The sequence below is a fragment of the Megalobrama amblycephala genome, linkage group LG23, assembly GCF_018812025.1.
Source record: "Megalobrama amblycephala isolate DHTTF-2021 linkage group LG23, ASM1881202v1, whole genome shotgun sequence".
Classification (NCBI taxonomy): Eukaryota; Metazoa; Chordata; class Actinopteri; order Cypriniformes; family Xenocyprididae; genus Megalobrama; species Megalobrama amblycephala.
In genome coordinates this window covers 17,465,703-17,483,686 of record NC_063066.1, presented here as the reverse complement: position 1 = coordinate 17,483,686, position 17,984 = coordinate 17,465,703, and the positions used below count along the sequence as shown (strand labels likewise).

At 38.3% G+C, this 17,984-nt stretch overlaps 1 protein-coding gene across 5 annotated transcripts; it reads left to right on the top strand.

Annotated features, from left to right (window-relative positions):
- Nucleotides 1-243: 243 nt before the first annotated feature.
- Nucleotides 244-17,879, top strand: LOC125259382 (neutral alpha-glucosidase AB-like). 5 transcript variants are annotated; one of them, XM_048177004.1, is made up of 24 exons: nucleotides 301-540; nucleotides 6,643-6,744; nucleotides 6,956-7,064; nucleotides 7,258-7,385; nucleotides 7,545-7,724; nucleotides 8,577-8,619; nucleotides 8,897-8,978; nucleotides 9,741-9,837; nucleotides 9,929-10,109; nucleotides 10,192-10,345; nucleotides 10,460-10,695; nucleotides 10,819-10,945; nucleotides 13,155-13,234; nucleotides 13,908-14,048; nucleotides 14,216-14,312; nucleotides 14,419-14,520; nucleotides 14,847-15,090; nucleotides 15,221-15,285; nucleotides 15,390-15,466; nucleotides 15,853-15,927; nucleotides 16,015-16,128; nucleotides 16,238-16,350; nucleotides 16,457-16,557; nucleotides 16,682-17,879. In XM_048177004.1, exons 1-24 carry the CDS (start codon nucleotides 464-466, stop codon nucleotides 16,786-16,788), a joined length of 2,832 nt encoding a protein of 943 aa, XP_048032961.1. In that variant the 5' UTR covers nucleotides 301-463; the 3' UTR covers nucleotides 16,789-17,879. The 5 variants fall into 5 exon arrangements, with proteins under 5 accessions (XP_048032959.1, XP_048032960.1, XP_048032961.1 ...); XM_048177005.1 differs by lacking the exon at nucleotides 301-540 and adding an exon at nucleotides 5,166-5,318; XM_048177006.1 differs by lacking the exon at nucleotides 301-540 and adding an exon at nucleotides 5,420-5,443.
- Nucleotides 17,880-17,984: the final 105 nt, after the last annotated feature.

The window sequence follows — 17,984 nt, the reverse complement described above, 5'->3', positions numbered from 1 at the left end:
AGATCATTAATAACATTGTTAATGTGGTTTCTTTTTTCTTTTTTGATGCAATGTAAATGTTCATTTAATGAGGAAAATGTGACAAGAGTACCGGACATGAATTTACATTTGATGTATAAAAAATAAAAAATAATTAAAAAAACTAAGGTCGTTGTTTGCCTCCTCATTTCAGAACACCACTGCACCCTGCTTGTTCATCATCGGTACTTGCAAAATACATGTCTGCAGTTTCAAACAAAATAGCTCTCCTCAACGACAGAGGGCGATATGTGTAACCAAACGTGATTTCCCATGTGGCGAAAGACTGTGAGTGAGTTTTACGCTGTCTGGTTCATCGTTTATTGAAACGGTGTTGATTTAGAGTGGGAAAGGCTGCACTTTTCATTCACAATTTTCCATTGTAGTTGTTAATTTGTATGTATATAAATATTTTCATGGTGTATTTTGCTTAAGCACGTAAACGATGTCGGCGATATTCGAAGGGGATGCCATGTCAGCCATGCAGAAGTCTCACTGCCACACTTCTCTAAACAATTACAGGTGAGTAATAATATAATAGTAATATAGGTTACCACTAACTATAAATTCATGCTTCAGTTCAATGGAAGGAACTCCAGTTTGCATTAAACTGTATTTTCTGTATAGAGGAACAATGTATCGTTCTCATTTCACGGTCATTAAGGTGATTTATTCATTCTTATCGCCTAATTAAGTATTAATATGAAATTATATAGCATACAGGTGTTTTGCAATTTCAGTCTAATAATAGTCAGTACAGGTGTAAGCATAACTACTCATGTTAATTCATGTACTCATGTAAGCATACATGCTCATGTTAATTGCATGTCCATTTTGGATACAATGTCATTCATTGCCTCCCCTCTGTCATTGCATTTCTGTTATTTCAGATTCAGTCAGATATCATGTTATTGTAAACAGCGTTACATTGCTAAAGCATTAATAAACATGTATATTTATTAGTATATTCATAAATAAACATTTTCACAGTTATTGCCCACAAAAAGGGATACAGTTCATTAAACACTTTGACATTTTGTGTCTACATGCCTCAACCTTGGCAAGTTGTCGCACTGTATGTGATTTGTTGGAATTAAAACTATTACAGGCTTAAAAAATGTAAAACCGTTGTAAAACAATTAATTAAACAGCACAAATGAAAACATATCAAACCATTGTTTTGGCCACAATATATTAAAATATTTAAATTAATACATTTTAATTAATACATAATTATAACATTTAAAATAAGTTATAAATACTCTTTTGAAAGTAGAAATATGCTTCTCAATTAGTACAGAGTCATAAAACGGCATGTTTTTAAAGTAGCATTAGATAAAGTATAGCATGTCACACTGCTGTCACTGTTTGACATGAATATAAGCTCAATAAAGAAAATTTGGTTATGTTAAGATATGTGTATAAGTGTTTAAAAAATGTATTATATTGCAAAAAATTCTATACCAACTGACCTTTTTTTTTCTTTCTATCAGTCCTCAAGAACTGGCCTTAGAAATTAAAGCTTTTATCAGTGGCGTTGACCAGACACAGGGACGTAAACTCAGTGTTCGGGATCATGCCCGCTGTGCAGTGCGCCTCCTTCGAACTGTGCCAGCCTGCCGTGGAGCCGTCTTGGAGCACCTGAGGGGAGTCTATGATGAATATGTTGCATCCTTTCTACAAGATCTGGAGGCGGAGGTTGAAAATGGAGGTACCAGTACAAGTGGAGGAGGCAGTACCAGTGTATCCAATTTGGAGGATGTTATTAAAGAAGTCCATGCTGTACTCTCAGAATTTATCAAGCTTAGTCCTAAAGCTTGGGCTCCACTTGTGTCCACATGGGCTGTAGACCTTCTTGGCCAGCTTAGCAGCAAGCATGCAGGACGACGGGCAGCTCCTCACTCGTCCAGCCTGAATGAGCTGTTGCAGCTTTGGATGTCGTGTGCAGCCACTCGCTCACTTATGGAATGCTACTCTCAGTGTCTAGCAGCCATGTTGGCCTGGTGCCCTGATGCCTGTGTAGATGCCTTGTTGGATACCTCTGTCCAGCACTCCCCTCATTTTGACTGGGTTGTTGCTCACATTGGTTCAGCTTTTCCTGGCACTATTATCAGCAGGGTGCTGGCATGTGGCCTCAAAGACTTTTATGCGCATGGATATTCCTCTGCTGAGAAGGTCAACCAACAGCAGGCAATAGACAAGAGTTGTAGGGTCCCCAAAATAGGCTCAGTGGTTGGTATCCTGGGGCACTTGGCCTCCAGACATTCTGATAGCATCAAGAAAGAGCTTCTCAGGATGTTTCAGGATAGTCTGTCTCCACCCCCTCAAAATGTACCTCCGCATTCATCCGGGGCAGGTGGGTGGGAGAACTCCCCTCATCTCCGTAGGGCCACTGTACCTTTCTTGCTTCAACTGGCTGCTCTTTCCCCTACTCTTCTGGGTGCTGTTTCTGCAGAGCTGGTGGAGTTTCTCAGACCACCTGTCCTAGTTCAACTCCAGGCTCAGTTCCAGGCCTTGCCTCGGGAGGAAGTCGAGAATATGTTGGGTCTAGCGGTACATCTCATAAGCCAAAGCCCTTCAGGTGGAGCAAGGGTGCTGAAGTTCCTTGCGGACACTGCCACACCATCTTCAGTGATTATATCAGGCCCTACACCCTCTCCCCATGATAGTATTCGAGAAGCCTGTGACCGCTTACTGCAAACACTTCTGCTACATCTTCACAAGCTGGTGCACAACCGGCCAGAGGGTGATGAACCCTTCCCACAGTCCTCTGCTGCCTCGGCAATGCCACAAGTGATCCCATTTCTAGAGGAGCTCCAGGGACACATAGGTGATCTGTGTGCTGAAACCCTCCGGCTTGAGCGGAAGAGGCACCTCTGGTTGCATCAGCTCCTGTATCTACTATCGGTGTATGGCGGCCCAAGCGTGGCCACTGAAGCTTTGTGTCAGCTCTTCACTCAAGCCCGAAACCCAGAGGAGCTCGCTCTAGCCTCACAATTGTACACCCCACTTTCCACTTCACTTTCTGGGTTGCTTCCCTCAACAGTAGCCCGCTGTGTTGCCCAGATCCACACTCAAACCCTTGACAACAAACAGCTGGCTCAACTTCTGAACAACTTGGCTACTGCAGTACAGAGTCAAGAGGAGGATCGTAAAAATGGAGGGACTACAATGGGGAGTTCAGCTCAGTCATCGATGCCTGCACAAGTCAGAGTCGCCGTTTCCAGCCACCTTCAGGATTTCTGCCCATTGCTTCTCCATGGTGACAAAACGGTATCCAAGGCAGCTGTCCGTCTGCTCTCGTGTAGCCAGCTTCCCAGAGCTTGCTCTCCAGCTCATCTCTTGCTGATATGTAGAGCAGCAGTGTCACATTTCTTTGTGTGTTTACGACTGCAAGGGGAGAGCCTTAAGGTTGGGGTAGAGGAAGTGGGCTACTCTATGCGACTGTTGTCACGTCTTGCGGCCTACTGTCCTTTGACTCTAAAAGCTGTGCTGCAACAACTGGTGGAGGGAGCCCTGCACAAAGGCAACCGAGATTTGTTTGGAGGTGTGCAGGAAAACCCAAGTGATGACATCACACAGTCACCCAACCTTGTCCCAGACTTGGGCATCTCTCTATTGGATGTCAACTGCAAATTTGGCACTTCTGTTAACTTCTCTGGAAATGTGTGGTCCGTTTTCCATGCTGGAGTAATTGGAAAGGGTTTGAAACCTCCGTACACTCCCTCACAGCCTGACCCAGATAGAATCAATCAGAATATGCAGACTTTGCTTGCAGTCATGGTTCAGTGCTGTAGTTCAGGTGGAGGAAGCCCCACTGGCAATGCTAGAAATAATGGCTCTGCTGTAGGTACCAGTAATGGCAGCTTTTCTGCCAGTGAACCTCACATTTCTAATGAACTTCCCCCAATTAATGCTGAAGCTGCGAAGGTAATTGCCGTAACCCTGGTAGAGAACATCTGCCCAGATGTAGCAAACGGAGAACTGTCCTGGCCTCCAGAGGAACATGCAAAAACCACAGTTGAGCGAGACATACACATTCGTCGTTGCTTTGAAAATAACCCTGTGCTGTTCCACCTCCTCCGGGTGGTCGCAGCTGGACGTCCAGCTCTGTGCTACTGCTCCGTCATTTTAAGGGGTCTACTTTCCACCTTACTGGCTCACTGGGAAGCATCAAGGGAACCATCAGTGTCAGACTCCCCCTGGCACCTTCAGACCTCATGTTTGCTTGTATCATGTATGGGTGAAGGCCAGCTACTACCACCAGTGTTGAGTAACATCCATGAGGTCTTGCCTCACCTCTCACCCTTTGAAGTTAGGCTACTGCTGTTGGGTGTATGGGAGTACATGCGGGGTAACAGCCCAATGCCACAGAAATTTACCTTCTGTGCTGACCAAGGACTTTTCTTTCGGGACTTTTCACGAGACGGTGATGTTGCACGCTATATTGCACCTATCCACAGTGTTCTGCATAAGAACATTGACCGCCTAGGACACCTTTGCTGGAGGTTTCAAGTTTGACAACTGTGAAATTATGAGAAATGTTGTTAAAAACCCAGGTTCCAGAGTCACAGACTTTTCTTATATTGAGATATTTTTCTACCTATTGTTAAATAAGGTGTTAAGTTGATATTTCTACGTTTTCAGAGATGTCAAAATAGTAGCAAAAACCAAACTAATTGTGACAATGTTTGGAAGAGCTTTTCTGCTAACCAGATCAGATCTTGTTTTTGTTTTGTTTTTTGTTTTTGTTTTTTTTGGTATCCTTTATATTGTCTAGCTTTCTGTAGAGTTTTTTCATTAAGCACTGAAAAAAAATGTAGGCCTACAGCAGAGAATAATACCCATTTTCTTTTTGTGTTGCTGTGTGGAAAACAGTAAAAAAAATAAAAAAATAAAAATTAATTAAAATGCCTCATTCTGTTTTTTACTTATTATTATTGGTGGTGTTATTTACAGAAATAGAACAATATAAAATAAAAAGTAAAAGCCACATAAACCAAACTAGTCTGTCTAGTATTAACCAGTGGCATACAGAGTTTTGGTCTAAATCGTCATTATCATCAGAAACTGCCTAGTTAGTACATATAATTGTGCTGAATTGTAATATATAGATTGAGTGTCATCACACAATTATCTTGTGTACACAAGCATATATCAGACGGATTCGTTTCCATGGTAAGGTCTATAGGGGACTCGGTTGTTACCCAATAGTGTTCTGCAAACACACTAACTAACCAACCTCCGGGAGGCTGGGCTTAACGCCGTGTGTCCAAGATGGCGGTTATCTCCATTGAAAGGTAAAACAAAGACTTGGCTCTCATATCAGTTCGTCGTCATGTCTGTTTTTTGAGTTTCGTCTGTGTTTATTTCAAGCTAATCGATGAGAAGTTCGTGTGGGAGCTGGGCTGTAAATCTGCTGCAGGTGTTGAACGAGGAAGCGAAAAGTAGACGTGAATGCGTGGCTGAGCCATCGCTGGCATTATGACGAGTCATGTTTTAATTTATAGGACACTGATGTCTTTATACACCTTTAGGGTTGATGTAAATTAGTCCATACGAATATCTTATTAGATTAGATTCTTTAGGCATGCATTGCAGCCGTTTACATCATATCCTGGCCTTGATCCTTTTATAGATAAATGTAATGGGGCGTCGAGATTGTAGTTTGATATGTGTGCAATGCTAGATAATATCCAAACAGTTTGCAGATTATTATATCCAGCACTATCTGAGTCTAAAACGGACCCGGCATCTAATATATATTTATTTTTTTTATCAGAGATAAGATTTAGTATAGTTAATAAATGCATTTAGAAAATACAGATTTCCTGAAGTATTAAATTGTTTTTAAATTCATATTTAAAATTAGACGGCATCTCAGCTTCTTATGCTTTTAAAGAAAGAATGAATGACACCAGATTGTGTCACGTGCGGGATGTGAAACTTTTTTTTTGAAATGTATAAAATATGTAAATGCTATTATCTCTTTTATTCCCCTTCACACTCTGTCAGGTCCTGTAAGTGGACTTTGATCTATCTTTAATTGTGGGTGGTGGCTTTTTCTTTAAAATAAATAAGAAAAATACTAAAATTAAATAAAGAATACCTGAAGAAAATGAATGAGATTGTTCTCTGAGTACACACTCAAACAAGAAAAGTTTGCACTTTATTCTCTGGTGTTGCGCTGAATAATAATGATTACCCAGTTTGATTAAAAAGAGTTCATTGAAAATAAATAAAAAATAAAAAATATTTCAAATTGCACAAATGTCAGAATAAAGTGAATACAATGTGCCTTATCATTCTTGATGCCAATTGTATTGTGGCACAAATTAGAGATAGTCTGGGGTTTGTTAGAGGAGGTTGCTTGTCACATTTGTTTTTTACATAAAGCAAAATTACTAGCCTATGTGAAAATGCAGGTGGCTGCAGGTTTTAATTTTCCACCATGGTCACCCGTCTAATTACGAAGTAGGAAATGATCCTTGAGGGTGTTAAAAAAGGAAGTGCACATAGCACTGATTCTTTTATTGTTACTCCACCCTGCTCATTCATTACTCAAACCTGATCCATAGCAGTATCCTACTGTAATTCAATCTTTTTTCTTTCTTTTTTTTTTAGGATGGGGCTGCTGTCTGTGGTCTGTGTGTGTCTGTTTTTCAGCAGCGCCTTTGCTGTGGATCGGGGAAACTTCAAAACCTGCGATCAGAGTGCCTTCTGCAAGTATGTCAGTTATACTGTAAACCAGTACAGTATAGATGACCTCTGCAGTGTACAACTACAAAATCCTGTCAAAGATCACAAATACTCATTATTTTGATTATCCGACATACTAAAAATTAAGTACTCTGTTGTGGTAGATTAGAGAGTGCTTAACTTGACTTAACAAAGGGTCCACATATACAGTGATTTTTGTCTGTCTGGTTGTCCATAGACGTCAACGGGCGCTCAAACCGGGTCAGTCACCATACCGTGCTCTTCTGGACACTTTGGAGCTCAGTGACTCCCGACTGACCCTCCAGCTCATTAATGACAACAATAAGGTTTGTTTCATAGTCTCTTTTTAATAAAAGAGCTGCAGCATTTTTTTATATTCAATGGTTTATTCACTTTGCTCAGGTCGTTTTTTTATGGTCAAACCATAGAAGACTTTAGTGGGCCCCTCTTGTTACAAGGCCTGGGACAATGTTCCTGATCAAAAGTCATGATTTTTCGCTGCTCTCTTACTATTTGCAGGTGCACTTGCTGTTGGAGCTCTACAGACTGCAGGGGAATATGACGCGGGTGAAGATAAATGAGTTGAAACCTCTGAAGCCGCGCTTTGAGGTGCCAGACGTGCTCATAGCGGAGCCCCCTACTGAGCCGTGAGTGTGTCTCTGATCTAAGAGTGCACAATGAAATTCAGAGAACAGTCAAACACATGCATGATTTATCGCGTTCCTCTGAGTAACCTCGGCTTGTCTCCGCTTCTTACCTTTTCCTCTGATTCCCCTGTTTACCCCCTTCTTTCATGTCTTTTCCAGTCTCTCATTTTTGTCTAAGGATGAAAATGGAGTTGTGTTGTCTCTGGGAGCAGAGAGCCAGAGGTTGATTGTTAGTGCCCGTCCATTTAGGCTGGACATCATGGAGGGGCCAGAGGTGCTGCTATCCCTCAACTCTCGGGGCCTGCTGGCCTTTGAGCACCTGCGACTTCGCAAAGACACGTGAGTACTGAGTTTTTCTCTTTTTTTTGGAAGCTGGAAAGCATATATACACTACAGATCAAAACTTTGGGGTTGGTGAGGATTTTAATGTTTTTGAAAGAACACTCATCAAGGCTATATTTATCTGATCAAAAATACAGTGATAATAGTAATATTATAAAATAAAATTACAATATACAGTACTGTGCAAAAGTCTTAGGCACGTCAGTATTTTCACCCCCCAAAAAAGGTTTTAAGCCAGTTATTTATATCTTTTGCTGTAGTGTGTCAATAGGAAATATCCGTTCACATTTCCAAACATTCATTTTGCCATTAATTGTAATAATCCAGTGAGATTTTTGAATACAAAAGGAGTCTGACAAATGTAATTTATTACTGTGATGGCAAATCTGAATTTACTCCAGTCTTCAGTCACATGATCGTTTAGAAATTATTCTAATATGCTGATTTGCTGATAAGTGTTATTATCAATGTTAAAAACAGTTGTGCTGCTTAATGTTTTTGTGGAAACTGACATGATTCTTTATGAAGTTCAAAAGAACAGAATATATACATAGAAATCTTTTATAAGATTATAAATGGCTTTACTGTAATGTTTTATCAATGAATGCATCCTTGCTGAATTGATGTCTTTAAAAAAATGTAAACGTTTGTGTAGTTGCTGAACATATTGTTCACCCCCAAAGATATATCCAGTGTCTGCTTGGATTGAAATAATTCTCCATCTGTTCCCATATGCTGGACAAAAATGGCGAATGAGAATTTGTTAATGGATCTAAATCAAGTCAAATGCGAATCATTTACTACCCAAACTTGACTGTTAATCTCTCTTTTGTGTCCGTTTTATCAAAGGCAAGCACAACCAGATGGGGCCGAGGTGAAAGAGAGTGAGAAGGTCAGTAAGAGTATGTGTGTGTTTGTGGGTGTGCTTATGTAAATGATTCAAGTGTCATCTTGCCACGTCTTCAGTTAAAACTAACATGTCCGGTTGCTGCACCTGATCTGGTTTAGCAGCTATATGTAGCAAGAATGACGTGTGTGAGAAGTACCACAATAACTAAAGAAGTATTACTCAATGATCATCACATTGTAACTGTATACCTTTTGAGAATTGAACCCGAAGTAAATCTTTGTTTAAAAATAAAAAAGCTTTCTTTCCCCCCACACAATAGGATGAGGATGGAGAGAGTGATAAAGAGGAAGATGGTCTATGGGAAGAGACATTTAAATCTCATACAGATACTAAACCAAATGGTATGTTTCTAAGTAAATTAAAAACTGCTTCACTAATGCAATTTTCTTATCTTATCTTATCTCAAAGGATTTATTCCTTTTTTAAAGAAGACAATAGACTTGACTTAATGAACCATAAATATTTTTGGTCTGACTTCCCGGAAGAGAAATACTGCAAATTTTATAAGTGTACACTACCATTCAGAAGTTTGGGGTCGCTAAGATTTTTTAATGTTCTTGAAAGAAGTCTCTTATACTCACAGATTCTGCATTTATTTGATCAAAAACAGTAATATTGAGTTATTTCAATTTAACATAATAGTTTTTTTTTAAATTATGTATTTTAAAATGTTTATTCTGAAGGCTGAATTTTATTCTAATATGCTGATTTGGTGCTTAAAAAACATTTCTATTATCAGTGTTGAAAACAGTTGTGTTGCTTAATATTTTTGTGGAAACTGATCATAACAGCATTTATTTAAAATGTAAATCTGTTGTAACATTGTAAATGTCTTTACTGTAATTTTTGCTCAGTTTAATTCATCCTTGCTGAATAAAAGCATTAATTAATTTAAAAAAAAAATCTTAAACTTTTGAACAGTATGCAGTCAACTTTTTAGAGTACATTATAGCATATTAGTTCATATAGATGGCTTCAAAGCTTACATTTTGATTATATAATGAAACGTTAATATTTATATTTGAAAGTTCACTTGAAAGTTACTATCTCTGATGATAAGACTGCATACTGTACTTACAATTATCATTAAAATCTTTCCTTAGGCCCCACATCAATAAGTTTAGACTTCTCCTTGCCGGGTGTAGAACATGTATACGGTATTCCAGAGCATGCTGACAACTTAAAACTCAAAACTACAGAGTGAGTAAATATCTTAGTACACAATCAAAATATACCTCCTATGAAAACAGTAAACGGTAATGTTTTTTTCTTTTGTCATTTATTTTTCTAGTGGTGGTGATCCATACAGGCTGTATAACCTAGATGTGTTTCAGTATGAGCTCTATAACCCTATGGCCTTGTATGGATCCGTACCTGTCATGCTAGCCCATAACACGCAGAGAACCATGGGTATTTTCTGGCTTAATGCAGCTGAGACCTGGGTAGACATCAGTTCTAATACAGCAGGAAAGGTAAGAGGTCAATAGGGCTCTCTGTTATCTCTTATTAGTGTATTTTAAAACTCCTCATGGTTAATTTTGTTGTTCCTTTCAGACTGTCTTTGGTAAGATGCTAGACTTTGTTCAAGGCTCCAGTGAGACACCACAGACTGATGTCCGTTGGATCTCTGAGAGTGGAATTATTGATGTCTTCATCATGCTTGGGCCCAAACCATCAGATGTCTTCTCACAGTATGCCTCTCTCACAGGTAAATGCCAGCTATGAGCTCTAAACTTCACCAACCAAACCATTCACAAAACCCTGTACATATCTACATATCTATACATAATGTGTGTATGTGTTTGTGTGTTTTACTCTCTAGGGACCCAGTCCTTCCCTCCTCTGGCCAGTCTGGGCTATCACCAGTGCCGCTGGAATTATAACGACCAGGAGGATGTGAAGTCAGTGGACCAAGGTTTTGACCAATATGACATCCCTTACGACTTCATATGGCTTGACATCGAGCATGCCGATGGCAAGCGCTACTTCACCTGGGATCCTCACAAGTTTTCTCAGCCTAAAGAGATGCTTCAGGGCCTAATGGACAAGAGACGCAAGGTCAGCCACAGTTGTTTGTATAACTGTAGTATAATGTGATTTTTTTTTTTTTTTTTTTTTTTTCTAAACATAAGTATGAAGAACAGTCTGACTGAAAAATTGTGATGACAATTTTGTTTATAGATGGTTGCTATAGTAGATCCCCACATTAGGGTTGATAGTGGCTACAAGATCCACAACGAGATTACTGCTAAGGACTTCTACACTAAGAACAAAGATGGTGGAAATTATGAAGGCTGGTGCTGGCCAGGTGAGAAGTTTGCTTTTAAATGTAATGTCTCGAGTCTCAGTACTGGCAGGAAACGTAGGTGGCGGGAGTGAACGAACAGCACTCTCTTACACTTTCATTACCCACAACTGAGATACCCTCTAGCAAGGCACCTAACCCCCAATCGCTCCCCGAGCCCCACTATGGAAAAAAAAAACTGCTCGGAGTGTCTGTCCAGTACTCACAAATTCCAAGTATACTTGGCCACACATCATGCCATTTTCACTTTCCCTTAAAAAGATTTTAATTTTTTGTTTTTGAATGAAGTCTCTTATGCTTACAAAGGCTGTATTTATTTAAGCATAAAAATACGGTAAAAACAGTAATATTGTAAAAATGTTACATTTTAAAATATTAATTTAAGATAACTGTTTTTCTATTTTAATATATTTTAAAATGCAACACATTCCTGTGATGGCAAAGTTGATTTTCAGCAGCATTACTCCATCTTTTTAACTGTCACTTTTGATAAATTTAATGCATCCTTGTATTAAGTTCTTTAAAACATTTTTTTTACTGATCTTAAACTCTTAAATGGTGGTTTAAGTAATTTCACTATGATTTAAACATATATGTTGTATTTGTGATAAGATGTTTAAAGTGTTCACCAAAAAATTAAATTTCTGTCATTAATTACTCATCCTCATGTTTTCCACACCCATAAGACCTTTGTTCATCTTCAGAACACAAATTAAGATATTTCTGATGAAATCTGAGAGTTTTTTTTTTTGTTTTTTTGTTTTTTTTTTGTTTTTTTTAATCCCCCATAGAAAGCAACGTAATTACCATCATTCAAGGTCCAGAAAAGTAGTAAAGACATTAAAATAGTCAATGTGACTGCAGTGGTTCAACCTGTCAGTCTCCTACGCAGTTGACGCAGTGTAGCACTTCTGAACGCCGGCTTCAGGGTTTTTCTTTTGCTTCATAACATTAAGGTTGAACTACTGCTGTCACGTTGACTATTTTAACGGTCTTTAAAGGTGCCATCGAACGTTTTTTTACAAGATGTAATATAAGTCTAAGGTGTCCCCTGAATGTGTCTGTGAAGTTTCAGCTCAAAATACCCCATAGATTTTTTTTTAAATAATTTTTTTAACTGCCTGTTTTGGGGCATAATTAGAAATGCGCCAATTCAGGGCTGCTGCCCCTTTAATTGCTCACGCTCTCCGCCCCCTCCCGAGCTCTCGACTCTATCATTGCATAAACAAAGTTCACACAGCTAATATAACCCTCAAAATGGATCTTTACAAAGTGTTCATCATGCAGTATGTCTAATCGCGTAAGTATGGTATTTATTTGGATGTTTACATTTGATTTTGAATGAGTTTGATAGTGCTCCGTGGCTAACGGCTAATGCTACACTGTTGGAGAGATTTATAAAGAATGAAGTTGTGTTTATGAATTATACAGACTGCAAGTGTTTAAAAATGAAAATAGCGACGGCTCTCTTGTCTACGTGAATACAGTAATAAACGATGGTAACTTTAACCACATTTAACAGTACATTAACAACATGCTAACGAAACATTTAGAAAGACAATTTACAAATATCACTAAAAATATCATGATATCATGGATCATGTCAGTTATTATCGCTCCATCTGCCATTTTTCGCTATTGTCCTTGCTTGCTTACCTAGTCTGATGATTCAGCTGTGCATATCCAGACGTTAATACTGGCTGCCCTTGTCTAATGCCTTTCATAATGTTGGGAACATGGGCTGGCATTATGCAAATATTGGGGGCGTATACCCCGACTGTTACGTAACAGTCGGTGTTATGTTGAGATTCGCCTGTTCTTCAGAGGTCTTTTAAACAAATGAGATTTATATAAGGAGGAAACAATGGAGTTTGAGACTCACTGTATGTCATTTCCATGTACTGAACTCTTGTTATTCAACTCTGCCGAGGTAAATTCAATTTTCAATTCGATGGCACCTTTAATACCTTTCTGGACCTTGAATGACGGTAATTACATAGCTTTCTATGGGGGCTAAAAAATCTCTTGGATTCCATCAAAAATATCTTATAATTTGTGTTCCGAAGATGAATGAAGGTCTTATGGGTTTGGAACAACATGAGGGTGAGTATTTAATGACAGGAATTTTATTTTTGGGTGAATTAACCCTTTAATATAACATTTATTGTAGTTAAAATTCATCTCTGATTCCTTTGGCATGGTCTTATCACAGGAAACTCTGGTTACCCAGACTTTACAAATCCAGAAATGCGGGCCTGGTGGGCCAGCATGTTCGCCTATGATCAGTATGAGGTGAGACTTTTCTGTTGTCAATCTCAAAAGTGGAAGCCCTAATCTAGAAAAAGGATCTGAAACTATTTTGAATCATAACGGTCTTGACCAAAAGGATTGTTAGATTGAATGAATGATTTCCTTATCATTCTAATGTTCTAATGGTTGCAGATAAATTAATCAAGTAAATGTTGTAACTCTACCTCTGTTTCTAACCTCATCTTACCCAGACAGGATGTGGTGATGCTTTTATGTTTTATGTTCCATTTCCCTTCTACATTTGATTGTTCAAGAAGATTGTGAAGTGCTTACGTTCACAAAAACAGAGTGCAAGAATAAATTCAAAACAGAATACACAAACAACAAATTTTGCATATAGACATGTTTAAATAAAGGCTGTACACCAAACTCCAGAGGACTGTGAAGAACATCGATCACTGGTTTCTGTTAGGTGGTTCCTTCTCACTGTGAAATCTCAATGGTCTAATGTTTCCCATACCTAATAATTAAAAATTAATTTAGTATATCTTCCTATGGTTTAGCGTGATGTTGCACAGCAGTTTTGCACTCAGCGTGAACAGACAAATTTATTGTTCGTTTGAACTTGTTGCCTCGCATCTGGTTGGGCCACGGTGTTAAAAGTCAAAAAGACAAAACAAATCCCATTGTCACAACTCTACATGTTGCTTTTCAGGGCTCAATGCAGAACCTTTTTACTTGGAATGACATGAACGAGCCGTCCGTGTTCAATGGCCCAGAGGTCACTATGCACAAAGATGCGCTACATGGAAACTGGGAGCACAGAGAAATACACAATATCTATGGACTTTACGTGGTAAGGAACTCTACAAGATGTATAAGAACCACCATGTAGAGTATTTTTTGTAATTTATGATAAATTATAACTTTTAAGAGAAACAGACATCAATAACGTTACAATTATTGTATGCTCTACCACCTGGATTAAAAGTTTTCCTTCATTTCCTTTGTGTTATTTTGCAGCAAAGAGCCACTGCTGAAGGTCAGATTCAACGATCCGGTGGAATTGAAAGGCCTTTTGTGCTGACCAGAGCCTTTTTTGCTGGTTCTCAGAGATATGGTGAATTCATGCACACTAAACTTAAAGCCTCAAACATCATCATCATTTTATTGTACTTGTTTTGTACTTCATTGTACAAACATTTTGGTTTGTGTATTTTCATCAGGTGCTGTCTGGACTGGCGATAATGCTGCTGAATGGGACCATCTGAAGATTTCTATTCCCATGTGTCTCAGTCTTGGGCTTGTTGGCATCTCTTTTTGTGGAGGTCAGAAATTAACTTTGTAGTAGTGATGATAACTAGGCCCAAACAAAATTTTATTTTCTGTGCTGATTTTGGGGGGAAATGGATTTTAACATGATAAAATACATATTACAGTTTTACTCATAGCTGAAAGCACAATCATATCAGGCAAAATATTTAATAACAAACATAATTAATAGCAGGGCTATGTGTGTATTTTGAATAATAAATGTTTCTATTCTACACCAAGTCTGCAGACAGCTTCCATGTATAATGCAAAGCACATGTGTAACTTTATCTTTCTGCATTTCATAATCATGCTAGTAATTTATCTCTTTTCTTGAATGCAGCTGATGTAGGTGGCTTTTTTAAGAATCCCAGCACTGAGCTTCTGGTTCGCTGGTACCAAACGGGTGCATATCAGCCGTTCTTCCGTGCTCACGCCCATCTAGACACCACACGCAGGGAACCCTGGCTCTTTGGTCCAGAGAACACGGCACTCATGCGTGAGGCAATCCGCCAGCGTTATGCTCTTCTGCCATACTGGTACCAGCTGTTCTACCATGCACACAGAACCGGAATGCCAGTCATGAGGTGAGTGCGGTCCCTGTGAATGCTTGTTTAGAACACCGTTCGTTATTTCAAGTAGACTGGATTGTTTGTGTTGTCAAAGGAACTACTTCATTTTACGTTAGTGCTCTTTTTCTTTTCTGTCATGTCTCAGACCTCTTTGGGTTGATTATCCTAAGGATACAGCAACTTTCACCATTGATGATGAATTCCTAATTGGTGAGAGAGAAAAAAAACTTTCAAAGTTTTGAGTTAAAGTCTAATATCAATTAGTCTGTAATTTATAAATTATTATTTGGTAAAGTCTGTTTCTTGTTGTTTAGGAAGGGATTTGTTGGTTCACCCAGTCACAGAGGAAGGGTCTCGTGGAGTCACAGCCTATCTTCCTGGAGCCGAAGAGGTAATATTGCTGATATCAAAATCTTTATCTTCCGAGACAAAAATATTGATGATTATTGCAGTCCGGGTGATATCTACATTATGTGCAAAAAAAAAAAAAAAAAAGTTTCAGTATCTGCCACCAACTAGTCAATAGTTAGTAGCAAACCATAATTCATGGCTCTGTGACATAAACTAAAGCTTATTTGCCTTTTTTTGTTTGTTTGTTTTTGTGTGACACCCATTGATATTTCCAAGTCAAAACTGTGCTCATCATGAGAGCTTTTAATGTTAGAATGAATGGGACTGTATATAATAACTTATGTTATATGAGATTAACCCATGTTCATTTACTCACATCACACTTTCACCATGATGCTTCATCTTGTTTTTCTGATCTATATCCAGGTTTGGTATGATGTCCATACTTTTCAAAAACACAATGGCGTGCAGAATCTCTACATCCCAGTCACTCTTAGCTCTGTAAGAGTCTTTCCTTGTTCAAAAACAAAAATGTTTATTTGAGTTTTATATCCACTAAATAATTTTATTTTCATTTATTTGTTTTAGATCCCAGTATTCCAGCGTGGTGGTTCTATCATCCCTCGGAAGGACCGAGTTCGAAGGTCATCTGCATGCATGGAAAATGACCCATATACCTTGTATGTGGCCCTTAGCCCTAAGGTAAAGAGCTAGTTCTCTCTGTTGACTAACTAAACAAATTGTGTAACAGAATAAAGTCCATTAGTCAGATTAATTTAGCTATGTTTTTCTCCTCCCTCTCTCTCTTTAGAAATTTGCTGAAGGTGAGCTGTACATTGATGATGGCCATAGTTTTAACTATGAAACAAAGACAGAATTAATTCATCGGAAAATCACCTTTGCCAATAATGCTCTTACCTCCAGGTATTTATATTAATGTCATTGTCCAAACATTATTGGATTCAATTTTGTATAACTTACTGCAGAAAGTTTTAACTCAAAATAATAATAATTTCATTTATAATCTCAGCAACCTGTGCCCAGACTGTAAATTCTTAACTTCATCCTGGATTGAAAAAGTTCTCATTTTGGGTGCCAGCAAGCCCAAAAAGGTTCTTCTTAAAATGGATGGTAAGTTATTTATTCAGGTCTGCTCAACATTGTAATATTAGAAACTAATTTAATATTTTCTGATGGAAATGACCTCAGTGTTTGAGATAATATGGCAATCTAATCTTCTCACGCTCTCTCACAGGCAAAGAAACCCCTGTGGAGTTTGAGTTTGATACCTCCATGTCCGTGCTAACCCTTCGTAAACCAGGGATGAACGCCGGAAACGATTGGACCCTGCTGCTGCAGTAGCTCACGAGATCTCTACAGCAGCCAAGGCCAGATGACACAAAATCTATTAAATTCACCCAAAAAGAGAATAAAAAAAAAATTCACTTTTAATTCATAAACACATTGAGCACTTAAAAAAAATCAACGTGACAATTCAGAAGCGAACAGTGGTACAATGGGTCAGAGATTTTTGTGCTAAAAAGAAATGGATCCAACTGGCAGGGTCAGAGAGTAAATGCTTTCCATTTTAAATGTAATGTCATTCACAAATCAAAAGCTTTTGTTTTTAATTTCATGTAGTGAGACAAGTAGTGATAAAGTCAGATTAACTGAATCATGTAGTGGATTTAAATCATTTCAGGGCTGCATATGAGGGCGTTAATTGAATTTAAACTCTCAGTGCACAGTAAAAACCCAGTTGTTCTGGAAGTCAATCTCCTTAACAAATGGATTTTTCTTTTTCAAGGAAGACGACACATCAGGTTCACAAATCTTTGCTGTTTTTCTTATTTTAAAAACAGAAAAGCTCTAGGAAATTGTTTAACTATGATCACATTTGCACATCAGGGGTTTTATAGACTACTATTAAGTTCTGTTTGCTAGTTAATTTTGGTGGGGGCTCTTGGGTTTAGATTAATTAAGAGGGAAATAACCCACTGAATCTGTGAGTTTATTTTGTCTTATTGCTTAGTTTTTGCCATTTTTGTTTTGTAGAGCACTTGAATATGTTGGGTTTGGGGTGGGTAGGGTGATTTTACGTTTTGAGCCAGCAAAGCAGAATGTAACAGTCAGGCACTTATAACAATTCCAGCTGTAATGGGGAAGGTGATTTGTGAAGTGAATTTTATTGTTATCCACTATAAAATTGATAAATTGTCAAAATGACTTAAGTGTTTTAGGCAGGGCCTCTAATGAAGGAGGACATTGTGTACGTTCCCGTTTGACCATCCTGTGTGACTGCTCTGTGTTGCTGATTTTCCAGTTTGTTTCATTCCATTTTTGAGGGTGACCCTGAAAGCTCTGAAAATGATAATGACTAAGTGTAAAGTCTAAAGTTTTGATTAATTGATGTTCAAATGAGATGGTAATAAAGATTAACTGTACATTCCCAACTGCATGTGTTTGTTTTCCCTCATATATTTGGCAGCTCATCCACTTAGGAAAAATATTACAATGACATTCTGTTTGTTCAATTATACATAATTATGGCATTATGT

What these genes read in the sequence shown, in the direction of transcription:
- LOC125259382 (XM_048177002.1), top strand. Translation starts at nt 464, where the DNA reads ATGTCGGCGATATTCGAAGGGGATGCCATGTCAGCCATGCAGAAGTCT. An exon ending in ACTTCTCTAAACAATTACAG is followed by an intron (nt 541 to 1,511) that starts GTGAGTAATAAT and finishes TCTTTCTATCAG; the next exon opens with TCCTCAAGAACTGGCCTTAG.